General features: G+C 43.5%; 1 protein-coding gene across 1 annotated transcript in view; it reads left to right on the top strand.

Annotated features, from left to right (window-relative positions):
• Positions 1 to 17,869, top strand: part of MIPEP (mitochondrial intermediate peptidase) — a 56,502-nt gene that overhangs the window by 18,446 nt on the left and 20,187 nt on the right. The window contains exons 11-16 of the mRNA XM_069972058.1: positions 3,249 to 3,402; positions 4,298 to 4,375; positions 5,925 to 6,129; positions 10,578 to 10,687; positions 11,090 to 11,164; positions 11,375 to 11,494. Of these exons, the coding sequence (XP_069828159.1) occupies positions 3,249 to 3,402; positions 4,298 to 4,375; positions 5,925 to 6,129; positions 10,578 to 10,687; positions 11,090 to 11,164; positions 11,375 to 11,494 (742 nt within the window). The remainder of the gene's footprint in view (positions 1 to 3,248; positions 3,403 to 4,297; positions 4,376 to 5,924; positions 6,130 to 10,577; positions 10,688 to 11,089; positions 11,165 to 11,374; positions 11,495 to 17,869) is intronic.

Genomic DNA, 17,869 nt, shown 5'->3' with positions numbered 1-17,869 from the left:
AAGATTTAGCAAAGAGCACTGTGTCAGACTGGAAAAAAAACAACACTTCCTGCATGACATACAGCAGCTGATAAGACTGGAAGACTCAAGATTTTTTAATAGACGTAAATTACAAATCTCTGGCACTTTCTGGCACCGGTTTATTTGAAAGAAATTTTTGTTGTTGTTGAACAATCCCTTTAAGACGTCGCACTCTCACAAGTGTCAATATACTCCTCTCCGCCATGTGAAGATGCCGGCCCTGTTGGAAAGCCTTAAACAAGTGTGTCATTTCCATGTTAACATGTAGGGCAGTGATACTTGATGTCTTATTTCCTACCGTAAAATTAATTTCCCATCCTCACAGTTCTCTCAGCGCAGATGTTGCCCGTATTTCACCCGCCCCTGTGATATAAAACCATCATTGACTAAACTCATATGGTCGCTTCTTTAAGTTTGCCTGACCTTCTGCGATGGTCGACTTCAATATGGGGAGGGGCGTATAGATCGACTTTCCTGGCAGCGGCTGAAAAGAACAAGCTTTGCTAGAAGCAGATGTCAAACATCTTGCGGTTCGCTTTCTTTTGCCAACCAGAAGCTTATGTAACAGGCTGGCTGTAATTTTTATGACAATCGGGGAGATCCTTGTATTACGGGGATGAGAGTCGGCCTACCCATGGCAAGCTAATGAAAGGCACATGAGTCACATTAGCTCGGCCCGAGAGAAAAGACTTTTGAAGTGATGCGATGGAGGGAAGAGTCAGGAGGAGAGATCACAGCTAGAGACTCTCTCACCCCAAAATGAGAAAGAGAAATGACCCGGAAAGTAAGTTATTTCATCCAGCAAAATGTCTGGATTTCCTGACGCCTTGGGCTTACTGACTAGCTGTGATCCCGGTGATCATGTATTTAGCTGCCCTACTATAGCAGTAGGATTTAGGAACATGGAAGATCGTCACCAAAAAAGACCCACCTGGTCCATCTAGTCTCCTCCTATATTATTTCCATAGGATAGATATATGTTTCTCCCAGGCAGGTTTACATTCACTTACTGTAGATTTACCTACCACATCTGCTGGAAGTTTGTTCCAAGCATCTACTACTGAGGATTATTTTCTTATGATGCTTCTGATCCTTGCCCTACCTAATCCCAGATTGTGTGTCTCCTTGTTCTTGTGTTCAGTTTTTTCCTCTTGACCATTATTAAGTCCTTCAACTTCTTTAAAAGTTTTGATCATTTTATTAAGCATAAATGTGGCCTATGTATATACAGCCTGTATAGGTGTGCTGTTTGTATATACAGCCCGTATGGATGTGACCTGTGTATATACAGCCCGTATGGATGTGACCTGTGTATATACAGCCTGTATGGATGTGACCTGTGTATATACAGCCTGTATAAAGGTGACCTGTGTGTATACAGCCTGTACGGATGTGCTGTGTGTATATACAGCCTGTACAGATGTTCCATGTGTATATACAGCCTGTATAGATGTGCTGTGTATATATATATATATATATATATATATATATATATATATATATATACAGCCTGTATGGGTGTGCCATGTGTATATACAGCCTGTATGGATGTGCTGTGTGTATATACAGCCTGTACGGATGTCCTATGTGTATATACCGCCTGTACGGATGTGCTGTGTGTATATACAGCCAGTACGGATGTCTTATGTGTATATACAGCCTGTATGGGTGTGCCATGTGTATATACAGCCTGTATGGATGTGCTGTTTGTATATACAGCCTGTATAAAGGTGACCTGTGTATATACAGCCTGTACGGATGTGCTGTGTGTGTATATACAGCCTGTACAGATGTTCCATGTGTATATACAGCCTTACGGATGTTCCATGTGTATATACAGCCTGTATAGATGTACTGTGTATATATACAGCCTGTATGGATGTGCCATGTGTATATACAGCCTGTATGGATGTGCTGTGTGTATATACAGCCTGTACGGATGTCCTATGTGTATATACCGCCTGTACGGATGTGCTGTGTGTATATACAGCCAGTACGGATGTCTTATGTGTATATACAGCCTGTATAGATGTGCCATGTGTATATACAGCCTGTATGGAGGTGCCATGTGTATATACAGCCTGTATGGAGGTGCCATGTGTATATACAGCCTGTATGGGTGTGCCATGTGTATATACAGCCTGTATGGATGTGCTGTGTGTATATACAGCCTGTACGGATGTCCTATGTGTATATACCGCCTGTACGGATGTGCTGTGTGTATATACAGCCAGTACGGATGTCTTATGTGTATATACAGCCTGTATGGATGTGCCATGTGTATATACAGCCTGTATGGAGGTGCCATGTGTATATACAGCCTGTATGGAGGTGCCATGTGTATATACAGCCTGTATGGAGGTGCCATGTGTATATACAGCCTGTACGGATGTGCCATGTGTATATATACCGCCTGTATGGAATGCCTTCTGTGGGCGCAGCCGCTAGGGCAGTGGTAGACGACCTTTGGCCTTCCAGGTGTTAAAAAAAACCCTACCATTTACCATCATGCCTGGATTGTCAAAGCTTTGGTTGTGTAGACATGATGGAAATTGTAGTTATGCAACAACTGAAAGGCTATGCACTGTGCGGTCCTCTATCTGGTCTGCTCTGTGAGCTATAGGTGCTATATATATATATATGTGTGTGTATGTATATATATATATATGCTCGTATATATATATTAGCTCGTATATATGTGGAATAAGCTATTGAAGCTTTGGAGAGCTGACACTTACAGAACTATTAATAATGCTTTTATTTGCATAGCGCACACAGATTCCGCAGCACTTTACAAAGGTTTTGCCAATTATTGCTCTCTGTCCCCGTTAGGGCTCACAATCTAGATTTACCTATCTGTATATTTTGGGTGTGGAAGGAAACTGGAGTAGCCGGAGGAAACCCACGCAAACACGGAGAGAACATACAAACTCTTTGCAGATGTTGCCCTTGGTGGGATTTGAATCCAGGACCCCAGCGCTGCAAGGCTACTGTGTAACCACTGAGCTCCATTAGGATGATGTGTTTTTCTAGAACTAGGCTTGTGGTTTTTTCCATTGACTTGTCACCACTTCTGGCTGGCATCACTATTCAGTGGGACAAAGTGACTATTTTGCTTTTGTATGTAGCCACAGATGGAAACATGACCGTATTACTGACTACTACTTGGCACCCCTCTTTTCTTACAGCCTGCTAACATGCTGTTTTTGTCTTTTCATCTCCCTTAGGTATAACATAGAGCCCAGTTTGTACTCTCCATTCTTCTCCCTTGGTGCCTGCATGGAAGGATTAAATTCTCTTTTTAACCAGCTTCTTGGCATTTCTCTGTATTCTGAGCAGCCGGAGAGGGGAGAGGTGTGGTCGGAGGACGTCAGGAAGCTGGTAACTATTGATCTGTGAGAATGTGAAAAACTCCCAACTACTCATATTGACCTCATAGAGCAGGGGGTTAAAACTTGCAGATCTATGCTCATCGTATATTGAGATCCTGTGTTAAGATGTCATATGACATAGCTATGCAAAAGAAGAGCTAGTGGAGCCTCATTTAAGAGTCTCAAAACACAGGACTAGCCAGATATCCCTTCGGGAAGGACCCAGCCAAGGGGTGGCTCCTGTAGGAAAACCACCATATTAAGATGCCCTATAAGTCAATGTAATGTCAAGGGAAAAACCAAGGACAGGTATCCATCCAGACAGCTGTTTCGGGTTGTTGCCCCTCATCAGTGTAGAGAAGGATTCTGGCTAGGTGGGAGCAATGCCTAGTAAAGCCATAAGAGAAACAGATTGCTGATCTCAGATACCTGGCGCTGATACCTGGCCTTGGTTTTTCCCTTGTCATTACATTGACTTATAGGGCCACTTAATATGGTGGTTTTGGTGGTTTCCCTACAGGAGCCACCCCTTGGCTGGGTCCTTCCTGGAGGGATATCTGGCTAGTCCTGTGTTGAGACTCTTTGGTGAGGTTCCACGGGCTCTTCTTTTGCATGTTCATATTTCCCAGGGAGCAATGCACCTAGGATTTCACTGCATTAAGCGCTTTTACTAGCAGCCGGCAGTGTTATCGTTTGGCTGGTCTCCCTGAGATCAGCGATCTGTTTCTCATATGACATAGCTGACCTTGGCACAACCCTGTGATGATATGTCTCCAGGGCTGTGCTGTGATCTTAAATATTATTTTCTTAAACGTAAAGGAGCCTTCCTGCTCTATTTGGTTCTCAGGAATCTTCTTTAGTCTGAAAATCATAGTTTACAGTATTTTTTTTTTTCTTTCTCCTAGGCCGTTGTACATGAAAGTGAAGGCCTTTTGGGGTATATTTATTGTGATTTTTTTCATCGGGCAGAAAAGCCTCCACAGGTAAGCCATGACAAAGCCACACAAAACCTGTAGATTCTGGAGTGACCTCAGTTCAAGGGATGTTTAAGGGGTTATCCAGGTTTAGTAAAAACACAGATACACAAAACACAAAAAAGCGCCACCCCTGTCCTCGGGTTGTGTGTGGTATTAAAATTCAGCTCCATTCACTTCAATGGAACTGAGCTACAAAACCCACACCAAACTGAGGACAAGAGTGGTGCTGTTTCTGGAAGAAAGTGGCCATGTTTTTCTAAGCCTGAATAACCCCTTTAATGGCTTGTCTTCTCTAGGATATGTCATAAACGCCCTTTGGGATGCCCACCATGCATTATTACCAAGTAGTTGCAGTTCTGCAGTTCTGTTTGCAAGAAATGGATGCATTTGTCTGCATTCGTTTTGATCCGTTTTTCCATTGACTTCAATTATAGAAAAAAATTATCAAAATGCATCAGTTTGTTTTAGGGTACACAAAAATGTGGTTGATAATGTTTTTGTGTACGTAAAAAACATAGTGTGAACCCAGCCTAAAACTCTGCAATTTGTGTAGAAAAATGCCTGTTTTTGAGTCTGTTTTGGAGTAGTACTGTGTCATAATGAAGCTTTTTAGTTTTAGACGTCAGTGCCAGTTTAGAGTTGGTAGTACATTGACGGCAAAGCCTAGCGCATGGCTGACCCTGTTGCTACCACAAATCTGCCTTGGCATCTAGTCTTTGCCTCTAGGGATTAGTTTACATATGTCTGGTGATCCAGAGCTGCCCCTAGAGGAAAACGGAAGATGTAAGATACCAGATGTGTTGCATCCAGCATCCCCTTTAGTGCTATGCTCCATAGGCTGAAATGGGACAAGGTGCCAGACCTGTCAACTTACACGATTGAAAACCACTGGCGAAGGAAGGCCATGCCAGAAGGGACAGGCTGTGTGCAAGATGTACACAACAATGGGAAGAAAGATGATGATTATTAATGAGGCTCTGGGATCAATGTATGTAATATTATTTTATATAGGTATAGTTATTGTTGCATCCATACATCATCCCTTACGGCTGGGGTTCTGATTATTTAAAGGTGTCTAGCCACTTCAGAAAATAATGCGTGTATGCTGTGTTCCTCACTGTAGAGAGCTGTATTCATTGCAGATTTTCTGCTAGTAAGTCAATTATAAAATACGCAGAATATCTGTTTCGTATATAGTAAGTGTGCACTTCCCTTATGGCTGTAAGAGTGCATAAACTTCAGTCTTAAAGGGGTTATCCAGGATATCCTCATGACAAGAGAGGTGTTGTTTCTGGAAGAAAGCAGCCATGCTTTTCTAAGCCTGGACAACCCCTTTAAGGGTAAATTCACACGGGCGTCTCGCATAAAAAACCCGCAGCTAATCCGCACCTAATCCGCAATACACGTATTAATAATAATAAGAATAATAAATGTATTGCGGATTAGCTGCGCTTTTTTTATGCGAGACGCCCGTGTGAATTTACCCTAAGTCTTTCTCATTTCTAAAGACTCCAGTGACGGCAGCAATGTTATGTGTTTATGATTTCTTAAACAGGACTGTCACTTCACGATACGTGGCGGGAGGCTTAAAGAAGATGGAGAATATCAGCTGCCTGTGGTAGTTTTAATGTTGAATTTCCCACAGTCCACGAAGAGCTCACCAACGCTGTTAACGCCTGGTATGATGGAGAACCTGTTCCATGAAATGGGGCATGCCATGCATTCTATGCTGGGGAGGACACGCTACCAACATGTGACTGGTAAGAGCTGTCTGTATCTATACACCTTTCCATGTGAAGATCACTGCACTTTCCGGCTGTCAATCATCTTCTTTTAATAGCCCCATAGACCTATAATGGAGCCGCTGGGCATTGTGATTTTCGGTCTGGATCAAAAGACACAATCAGCTGAACTTTGTTTTTATTACACGGAGCGATTAATCTACTGAATCGGCCTGATTCGGCAGATTATCGCACCTAAGAATAGGGCCCTAAGTGTTTAGAGTACAATCCTATAACATCACAAGTATCAGATAGTTGTCACATTGCTGATTCTTGTTTTAATAAACGCTAAGTTATCCAACCCCCTGCCTTTAATCTGCTCCACTTTCTCACAATGCCTCTTACTCTGCATATTTCTATTGTGTGTTGTCATCATGGACTGTGTATAAGGGCTAATGGTTCACTGAGATTGTTTGTTCTGTGTCCTCTTTGAGGCAGATGTTCTTTCACATCAGAATAGAGGAGTGCATAGAAATGAGAGTTGGAAAAATAATAAATGTTTTATTTTTTTTCGCTGATACAGTGTAGGAGAATGCAGAAAAGGACCATCTGTTCAAAGCTTATGTGCTTGAAAGGAAACTTAAAGGGGTATTCCTACAGACTGGAATCATGTCACTTTATTAACTGATGTATAGGACCCCAAAGCACAGATTTAGCCTTTATGGGTACTATTACCCGGAACGATAATCAGCCGAATCGGCCCTATCCGGCTGATTATTGCTCCGTGTAATAAACACAACGATCAGCCGATGACAACAATCATCGGCTGATTGTTGATATAGGTTTGGACCTATAATTCTCAGCGCCGACCGCACATCGCTACGTGTAATAGCGGTGCGCGGATGGCGGCTGACGATATGAAAATTGCATACTTTACCTGTCCATGCTGCAGGGCCCCTCTTGCTCTCTGATTCTCCCCGGGTCCTGTGCGCTCCAGTTTCAGCCAATCACAGGCCGGGACGGCTGCGGTAATGATGTCCATGCAGCCCTTGTTAAACGATTATCGGGTAATAGGCCCAGTAAATGAGCACAGATCTAGCAGATTGGCGCTCGTTTACAGTTATTTTCATGCCCCCATCGGCCTGTGTAATACTACCCTATGGCATACACCCCCCAGGGATCTATAGCATGGGTTTGTTGTAGTGAATGGATCTGGCTACAGCTGCTGTTCAGGGCCAAAAATCATTGTTACAGACACCTCATTCTGAAATTTGGAAGGGGGCCCTGTCAGCCAGTCCCCACCAGTCATAAAGTGATGGCATATCCTATCATTATTATATCACTTTATGAAAGTTTAATGGAGCAAGCAAAACACTGCTCACACCCAGTATCCAGTGGCTGCACGATTTTTGCTAGTGACGCTGCAGTTTACATAGCAAAATCATGCAGTTGTTGGCCATTGCGTGTGGAAGAGGTTTTGTCTACATATGATAGCTTCACCATAAAGTTAGGGCTACACTGCCTCTCCTGCCTTCCAGACTGGGAAGAATACCACTTCCTGTAGGACATACAGCACCTGGTAAGTACTGGAAGACTTAAGATATTTTTAAACTAATAGCACGGGAACGGCGCCGAGGAGGAAGGTAAGACGCATACCTTCCTCCTCTGCGCCCAATAGGGGGCTATTAGCAGGTTACATTCATCTAACCTGCTGATAGTTCCCCTTTTTAATAGGAAATTAGGAATTGGGAGCCCCAGTACAAATTAGGGGGATAAGTGACAGTCTCTGGACAGCGCTGTGTATTATGTTGATGCTATATTAATAAGTAAATAATGACTATGCCCATTCATAGCAAATTGTCACTATTGATATCTACACTGATAATGTATGCAGGGATAAAATGCGGATTCACCATGGATATACTACTACACATTTAGGCCCAATGTCCTCTCGATGTGTTGATGTACGATTGTGTATAGTAGGACGATGGAAGTGGCCATATAACACAATGACAGCCTATGCTTTTCATGTGGGGCCAGTTTTTCCAGTGGCCCGCTGGTGTTTGGGAAGGGTGTGAACAGCCGAGTGTGACTCCACATCCAGCTGTGCAAATATTATTAGAGTTTCTGTTTTTACCATTTCTAAATAAACTTGCAATGGATGCTCCTTATTTCATTGAGAACTGTCAGATTTTCCACTGTAAGTTTTTAGCAATGCTTAATTCAGCGTCTTAAAGATGACCTGAATGAGTATATCTAGTGAGGGGAGAAGGTGTAGGCCCTCAGTCACACTGTACATGAGTATATGTAGTGAGGGAGAAGGCATAGGCGCTCAGTCACACTGTACATGAGTGTATGTAGTGAGGGGAGAAGGTGTAGGCCCTCAGTCACACTTTACATGAGTATATGTAGTGAGGGAGAAGGTGTAGGCCCTCAGTCACACTGTACATGAGTATATGTACTGAGGGGAGAAGTTGTAGGCCCTCAGTCACACTGTACATGAGTATATGTAGTGAGGGGAGAAGGTGTAGGCCCTCAGTCACACTGTACATGACTATATGTAGTGAGGGAGAAGGTGTAGGCCCTCAGTCACAATGTACATGAGTATATGTAGTGAGGGGAGAAGGTGTAGGCCCTCATCCACACTGTACATGACTATATGTAGTGAGGGGAGAAGGTGTAGGCACTCTGTCACACTGTACATGAGTATATGTAGTGAGGGAGAAGGCGTAGGCACTCAGTCACACTGTACATGAGTGTATGTAGTGAGGGGAGAAGGTGTAGGCCCTCAGTCACACTGTACATGAGTATATGTAGTGAGGGGGGAGAAGGTGTAGGCCCTCAGTCACACTGTACATGAGTATATGTAGTGAGGGGAAAAGGTGTAGGCCCTCAGTTACACTGCACATGAGTATATGTAGTGAGGGGAGAAGGTATAGGCCCTCAGTCACACTGTACATGAGTATATGTAGTGAGGGGAGAAGGTGTAAGCCCTCATCCACACTGCACATGAGCATATGTAGTGAGGGAAGAAGGCGTAGGCCCTCAGTCACACTGTACATGAGTATATGTAGTGAGGGAGAAGGCGTAGGCGCTCAGTCACACTGTACATGACTATATGTAGTGAGGGGAGAAGGTGTAGGCCCTCAGTCACACTGTACATGAGTATATGTAGTGAGGGAGAAGGCGTAGGCGCTCAGTCACACTGTACATGAGTATATGTAGTGAGGGAGAAGGCGTAGGCGCTCAGTCACACTGTACATGACTATATGTAGTGAGGGGAGAAGGTGTAGGCCCTCAGTCACACTGTACATGAGTATATGTAGTGAGGGAGAAGGCGTAGGCACTCGGTCACACTGTACATGAGTATATGTAGTGAGGGAGAAGGCATAGGCGCTCAGTCACACTGTACATGAGTGTATGTAGTGAGGAGAGAAGGTGTAGGCCCTCAGTCACACTGTACATGAGTATATGTACTGAGGGGAGAAGTTGTAGGCGCTCAGTCACACTTTACATGATTATATGTAGTGAGGGAGAAGGTGTAGGCCCTCAGTCACACTGTACATGAGTATATGTACTGAGGGGAGAAGTTGTAGGCGCTCAGTCACACTGTACATGACTAAATGTAGTGAGGGGAGAAGGTGTAGGCCCTCAGTCACACTGTACATAAGTATATGTAGTGAGGGAGAAGGCGTAGGCCCTCAGTCACACTGTACATGAGTATATGTAGTGAGGGGAGAAGGTGTAGGCCCTCAGTCACACTGTACATGAGTATATGTAGTGAGGGAGAAGGTGTAGGCCCTCAGTCACACTGTACATGAGTGTATGTAGTGAGGGAGAAGGTGTAGGCCCTCAGTCACACTGTACATGACTATATGTAGTGAGGAGAGAAGGTGCAGGCGCTCAGTCACACTGTACATGAGTATATGTAGTAACAAGAGAAGGTGTAGGCAATCTGTGCAGGAAGGTGTAGAGGGTTATTCTTATAACCACAGCAGACAGGTGTTACACATGTGAATGGTTCTGAGGTTAGCTAAACCACTGCATGTCCAATCTCTCAACACAATGTGAGTAAAGCACCTGTCAGAAATAACTCTTAATTTACTCATTGTGACTAAATCCAGAGAAGAATTCCTGCACAGCGGATTGCTTGGTCACTTGTAACCATTACTTTTCCCCCATTGAATTATAAGGGATCTGATTTCTGAGGTTTATAAGGGTTTTTACTGTATAGGATAGCAATACATATTGCTGAAATGTTTCTGAACATGTGACTCTTCTAACCATGTATGCTGGGAGTTGTGTAGTTTTCCAAAAGCTTAAAGAGGCACAGGAGGGGGGACATTAATCTTTAAGATACGGATGCAACAGGCTTATATGTTTCGTCCCCTTCAGGTTTTATAGATGGCATATTATGTAATTATGTGCATGTTGTGTTTGACATGTAGCTGCCTCTGTTCTTATTAGATTGTTTTACTGTTTTCTAGGCACCAGATGTGCTACAGACTTTGCTGAGGTCCCTTCTATTCTAATGGAGTACTTTGCCAGTGATTACCGGGTCGTAAACCAGTTTGCACGACACTACCAGACTGGACAGGTAAACACTGCAGGCATTATGCTGGGAATCAGCCATGCAACTGTTGCAAACTTCTCTTTTCTTTTTTTTTTTTTTTTTTCTTCAAAAGTCCAATTTCGCAGAAAAAGCCCCTTTTTCCCTTTTTTTTTTTTTAAATAAAATAAATGACTTGTATTTCACTCACTTTGCACCTCCATCATAAGGAGGGGGCATTAGGGCCTCATAATTTGGTGTTGGACAGCACCAATGCATTTTAAAATGTATCGATCACTTAACAAAAAAAAAACCTCTTCACATGTCATAGAGACGTCTCAAGATCTTTGGGGTTCCCAGCAATTATACGTTTATTACTTTTCCTATTTACTAGTTTCTCCATTTTACACATGTTAATACTTATTGTCTACAATTTCCTTTCTATCGTAGCCGTTGTCCAAACCTATGGTATCTCGTCTCTGCGAATCCAAAAAAGTAGCTGCAGCATCAGATATGCAGCTCCAGGTGAGTGAGTTCAGTTCTCACTAAATCTTTGCATTCATAGAGGAAAGGTTGTCACAATAAAAACTTAAAATACAATGAAGCTACTTGGAGAGGGCAACCCTTTTAGATCGGAACAGTATGGCACCTATTTACTTAGTAGTCACCAGTACTGGTGTGATAGACAAGGGCAAGTTTATTCTAATGAGTTCACGGTTGGTTTGTATATTCCAGGTCTTCTACTCTATGTTGGATCAGATTTACCATGGAAAACACCCCCTAAAAGGCTCAACAACCGATATCTTAAAGGAAACCCAAGAGCCATTCTACGGGCTGCCTTATATACCTCATACAGTAAGTACACAGTCTTCTTACTGGTTTTAAAGTGGTTTTCCAGGCTTAGAAAAACATGGCCATTTTTCCCCCCAGAAACACAACCCTCTTGTTTCCAGTTTGGGTGCAGGTTTTGCAACTTAGTTCCATTGAAGTGAATAAGCCTAATTGCAAACCCCCCTTCAAACTGGAGACAAGAGCGGTGCTGTTTTTTCATGTTTTTTTTTTTCAATTCTGGATAACCTTTAAGAAGGTTGTAAGTGTATAGGGGGAGATTTATCAAACATGGTGTAAAGTGAAACTGGCTCAGTTACCCCTAGCAACCAACCAGATTCAACTTTTCATTCCTCACAGACTCTTTGGAAAATAAAAAGTGGAATCTGATTGGTTGCTAGGGGCAACTGGGCCAGTTTCACTTTACACCATGTGTGATAAATCTCCCCCTTAGAGCTTATGTATTGTTTAAGTCAAGCTGAAAGGCTCAGCTGGGGTAGAAGGGACAGGTTTTCATTGAAGATATCCAGCTGGTATATGGAGTTGTACAAGCAGTGCTTCTGGGAAAAACTGTGGAGACTAGCTTTTCTCAGAAAGGAACAAGACCTTTCGCCCACTGCCACGTATGAGTAAATTGGTCAATAAGTCAATATTTGACATATAAAAAAACCCATTCCATCTTCTGGGGGCTGCCTAATGCATCTAAGTTCATCACTCTAAAGCGCTAAGGTGCCCCATAGCAAATAAATGGAGCAGTGGTCATTCAGGTGTATTGTGTGCTCCATTCATTGCTGGGACATTTGTGTCCCCATTCACAGGATCGGTGGGGGTATATTAAAAGGTCAGGAGTTATAGCGGTAAGCACAATAAAGCCATCTGCTTTACTATCCCCATGACAAAATGAGGAGTTGAGTTGGAAGGTCATTCAGCAGGGTCCTACCCCTGGATACCTGGTTTACCTCGGCCTGTGCCTGCAAGCAGGACTGATTTGGTCAGTGTGTGTGGGGTTACATCTGTCCTTGTATGTTGTATAAACCTGACACTTCATGCAGCAGCTAATGCCTCTGTTTGATTAATACGCCTACAGTTCCAGTATGCGTCACCCTGCCGCTTTGTCTTGCTCCCCAGCCGTTTTCTGTTTGTTATGATCTTTGTGGAATGAGTTTGATGAACTGCTCGTTTTTTGTCGATCCCTCTAGCAAGTCACAATAGTATAAAGTATGAATAATTGCGCCAACACCTGGCTTACGTCTAGAAGCCCCTAAGTGGTTAATCGGATGCTAAATTCCTCTCCACTTCCACTGAGTAAATACGCTCCAAATATTTACATTGTGCACTGTTCTATATGTATCAGTGACAGCTCCATCCAAACAGTCAAGTGCTCTGAACCGGACCTTTAATCTTCCCCCTTCGCTCTGTTAACAATAAGAGATGGTCCCCCTCCCCATTCATTTAAGGGTCCATTTACACAGAAAGATTATCTGACAGATTATCTGCCAAAGATCTGAAGCCAAAACCAGGAATGGATTTGAAAAGAGGAGAAATCTCAGGCTTTCCTTTATGGCATGATCTCTGTTTCTGGCTTTGGCTTCAAATCTTTGGCAGATAATCTATCAGATAATCTTTCTGTGTAAATGGACCTTAAAGTGACACTGTCACCTCCTTTTTACATTCTGACATCTCTACACAGGTGTAAAGGGTAAATTTAGCGTTTTTCATACCTTATTTCATATGATACGTCATGGTGCTTGTTCAAGTAAAAAGTGTCCTTTTATCAACTGCAGATTGTATTAAAGGGGTAGTGCGGCGCTAAAAAATTATTCACAGAATAACACACATTACAAAGTTATACAACTTTGTAATGTATGTTATGTCGCCCCCTTCCCCGTGTCCCACCACCCCCGCCCGTGTACCCGGAAGTTTGGTGCATTATACATTACCTGATCCGTGTTGATGGCCGTCCGCCATTTTGTGCCAAACGTCATCTTCAGACGGACGGCCGAATCGCTGCCGCCGTCCCCCCTCCGCCGCATCACAACTGTGCTCAGCCGCGGCTGAGCAGCTGATGACGCGACGTTTGGCACAAAAAGGCGGACGGCCCTCGACACGGATCAGGTAATGTATAATGCACCACACACTTCCGGGTACAAGGGCGGGGATGGTGGGACACAGGGAAGGGGGCGATTCACAGACATAACATACATTACAAAGTTGTATAACTTTGTAATGTGTGTTATTCTGTGAATAATTTTTCAGCGCCACACTACCCGTGGGCATGGCCTCGCGGCATTAGCGCCACTTAGCCCCGCCCACAACAGCACCGTTGGCCCCGCCCCCTCGTCGGCCATCGGAACAGGCTGGCCGAAAGGTCTAGGGCCAACTGTACGTTGTGGGCGGGGCTAAGTGGTGCTAATGCCGCGAGGCCACGCCCACTGCAGTTGATAAAAGGACACTTTTTACTTGAACAAACACCATGACGTATGATATGAAATAAGGTATGTAAAACGCTAAATTTACCCTTTACACCTGTGTAGAGAAGTCAGAATGCACAAAGGGGGTGACAGTGTCACTTTACGTCTTTCGAATCAAACACGTTCTCCAGCAAAGAGACATATTTTGGCCGAGTATTTCTGAGGTTATAGACTTCTCTCCCAGCAAGTTGTGAAGCAAGATTTTTTCCTAAAGTTTTATTCCCATCTTATAAAGTAAAGGCATATGACTATATAAATGAGGGGGCCACAGCGCTGTGGTAAGTTGTGTTTCTCAGCACATCAGAGTCTCAGCCACCCCCTCTACAGGGGACAGCAGGGAGCGCCGGGTATACAGCTTTACCCAAGTTCTGTGTACCAGGTCAGACCATCTTATACCATAAAGTCATGGTATATCCTAGCAATATGACTCCTCATACCTTCTCTTATGCTCTCCTTCCTTTCACTTGTTTCTTGCTCTGTCCCATTGTCTCCTACTCTGTCTTCCCTGCTCTTTCTGGCACTATGACTCACTCTTTTTCCTGCTCTGTCCGTCACTATCTCTGCTTATTTTCTCCCACTTTGTCTTACCCTGTCCATCACAGTGCCCTGCTCTCGCTCTCTCCCGTTTCCACACCGCCCCCCTACTTGCGCTCTGTCCCCTTGCCCCTCGCCCTGTCCCCCTGCTCGCGCTCTGTCCCCTGCTTCTTCTTGCTCTCTCTCGCTCTATCCATTTTCCGTTTATCTTTCTTGCCCTGTCTGCTTCCTCTCGTTCTCTCCTGCCCTCGCTTGTCATCTCCTATCAGTTTTTATCTCCTCTCTTTCGCTCGCTCTATTCCGTTCCCTCCCACCCTCTTCTGGAATACAATTATATAACTAAGGAGACATCCATTTTAATCAGGCGCCTATATGCTGCCCTATAGGATGTGTAGGATATGGGAGCCGCGAGTTATGTGCCGTACCCGCGACTTGATTCATAACAAAGAAGCCTGGTCGTCGACAGAGAGATCCCCATGGGGGCACAGAGGTCCCAATCCTGTGGATAGGTGACAAATATTTTTAAATCAGAAAAGCAAAAGAAAAACCCCAACGTATATAGCTTAGATGAAAATCTGCTGATTGTAATATATCTAATCTGCATCTACAGCCACCTAACATGTAACTGAGATGTTTCTTTGCGTACCAGTACAGCTTTAGGCTATGTTCACACTACGTATATTTCAGGCAGTATTTGGTCCTCATGTCAGGTCCTCATAGCAACCAAAACCAGGAGTGGATTGAAAACACAGAAAGGATCTTTTCACATAATGTTGTAATTAAGTGGATGGCCGTCATTTAATGGCAAATATTTGCTGTTATTTTAAAACAACGGCTGTTATGTTGAAATAATGGCCGTTATTTACTGTTATATGGCGGCCATTCACTCAATTTCAACATTGTGTGAACAGAGCCTTTCTGTGTTTTCAATTCACTCCTGGTTTTGGTTGCTATGAGGACCTGACATGAGGACCAAATACTGCCTGAAATATACGTAGTGTGAACCCAGCTTCAAAGTGAATCTGTCAGCTGCAATTGTACCTTATATATCCAGTCGTGCTTCCATAAGTCAGAAAAACACTTTTATTTTCTGATGCACAGTGTCAAGGAGGCGTTCTGCTGCAGGCTGTAACCCCCCATTCCCCCCCCCCAGCCAGGTCATGGACTGGCTGGTCTCAGAAAAGATCATCCCGGCCAGTACTGCAGTACCAGCCGGATGATCTTTAGCGCCGCTGAGTTCTGATGCAGGCCCATCGGGTGTGCGCCCGCATCATCACTCCCCACAGCACACAATGGAGCATGTTGCTGGAGCCGCTCGCTCCATTGTGTTAACTGACAGGGTTTTCAGTGAATAGCAGCCGCAGAAAACTGACATGTCCGTTTTCTAAGGCACCGCTAGGGATCCCGGCCTGAGTGTATACCATGTGTATACACTCCGGCCCGGATTCCCTCAGCCTGCAGCACTAGGTAAGTACCGCAGAAATCACGGCCGTGATTTCTGCGGAACTTGTGTAGTGTAAACATAGCCTAAAAGGGAGTAGTTGGGAATACTTGGATGCAGTGTCTGACAGAACAGAAAAAAAAAAAAAACATTGTCCCCACCAAAATAGTCAGAAATGGTGGCGGCGTCAGCCCTGGAACATAAACTGCAGCTATAAGAATTTAGAGTACAAGAACATTTACAAGCAAGTCTGTATATAAGTTTTATGTGTCTCTGCCCATTACCTTTTGACCTTCCACAAAGTAAACACATGCCATGTACTGTACATGTATGTCAGGATCACACTGACTGACACCTCTGAGGTGTGGTGTAATTATGGTACATTAGGTAATGCTGGGTGGATTTACTGCTGTCATATGAACCGGAGCAGATCAGACTCTAATGTACAAGGCAGATTGTGTCTGTCTTCAGTCTCTTGCAAACTGGTAACAAGAAATATATATATATATATATGTGTATATATGATATAATTTTATAATTTACAATGTGGTCTATAATCTATATGAGGTGTCCAATACACAGTAGGTTATAAAATCAATGTTTCATTGCCAGAGCCCCCTTATTCACCAGAGCCCTATTACATGGAGCAATAGTTGGCTGAAAGGCTGAATTAGGCCGATTATCGTTCTGTGAAATTGAGCCTTCAATCAGCCGATCATCGTCAACAATCATCGTCTTTTCATGTCTTTTGGTCCTCACATAAAAGCATTGGCCGCTGACCGTACATCACTACATGTAATAACGTGCAGCTGACAATTGTAAATAAAGTTCGCTATATGTAAGACAGGGGGTTCTCCACATATAAGTGTTAGCCTAATTCTAGGCGGGGGCCGGAGTGCTCCTTTATAGTCAGTGGCCGGGTTATCACAACCAGCGCACAATGCTGCTCCTTGTACAAATGAAGTCACTGACAAGACTAGAATTACAGGAGGATTGAGACGTAACTTTACCTGCTTATAAAAGCGCCCTAAGGACATGTAATAAAAATAATTACCGAGCTGTGAATGGAAAAGAGAAGGGTTTGATGGAGAGCGGATTTGAGGGAAGGGTGTCTGGTATAACATGGTGATGACAGAATAGATTACCCTGCCAAGAGGTGGAGTGTGGCTGTGCTTCCAGCCTACCACTCTATATTACCGCATAGACCTGGAAGAAGACATGAAGAGGAGTTACAGGAATTATGTCTAGGAAACTGGGGATCCGCCATGTTTCTGTACAGCGCCACACCAGTCCATTGATTGTGTTTGGTATTACAGTTAAGTGCCTGTGCAGCTCACTCCTATACATTTGAATGGTACAGAATTGTAATAATTTTGTCATTCTCTCATTTCAATTATGCTTGCAGTTTAAATGGGTACTCCAGGGAAAAATATGCTTCTTTAACCCCTTCAGGACCGGACTAAATTTTTTTTTTTTGCGCTTCTATTTTTATCTCCTCGTGTTTAAAAGGCCATAGCGCCTGTTTACCTACAGACCCACATGAGCCCTTATTTTTTGCGCCACTAATTGTACTTTGCAATGGCAGGCTGAATTTTTGCATAAAGTACGCTGCAAAACCAGAAAAAAATTAAATGTGTGAAGAAATTGAAAGGAAAAATGCATTTTTTAAAAATTTGGGGGGTATTTGTATTTACACCGTTCGCCCTGGGGTAAAACTGACTTGTTATATATGTTCCTCAAGTCGTTACGATTACAACGATATGTAACTTGCATAACTTTAATTTTATTTGATGGCTTGTAAAAAATTAAGACTTTTAAAAAAAAAATAAATGTTCCTTAAAATCGCTCTATTCCCATGCTTATACGCCCTTTTATCCTTTGGTCTATGGGGCTGTGTGAGGTGTCATTTTTTGCGCCATGATGATTACTTTCTATCGGTACCTTGATTGCATATAT

This window comes from Dendropsophus ebraccatus, chromosome 5 (genome assembly GCF_027789765.1).
Source record: "Dendropsophus ebraccatus isolate aDenEbr1 chromosome 5, aDenEbr1.pat, whole genome shotgun sequence".
Lineage (NCBI taxonomy): Eukaryota > Metazoa > Chordata > Amphibia > Anura > Hylidae > Dendropsophus > Dendropsophus ebraccatus.
The sequence above is the reverse complement of the archived record's forward strand: the minus strand, read 5'-3'. Positions and strand labels throughout refer to the sequence as shown.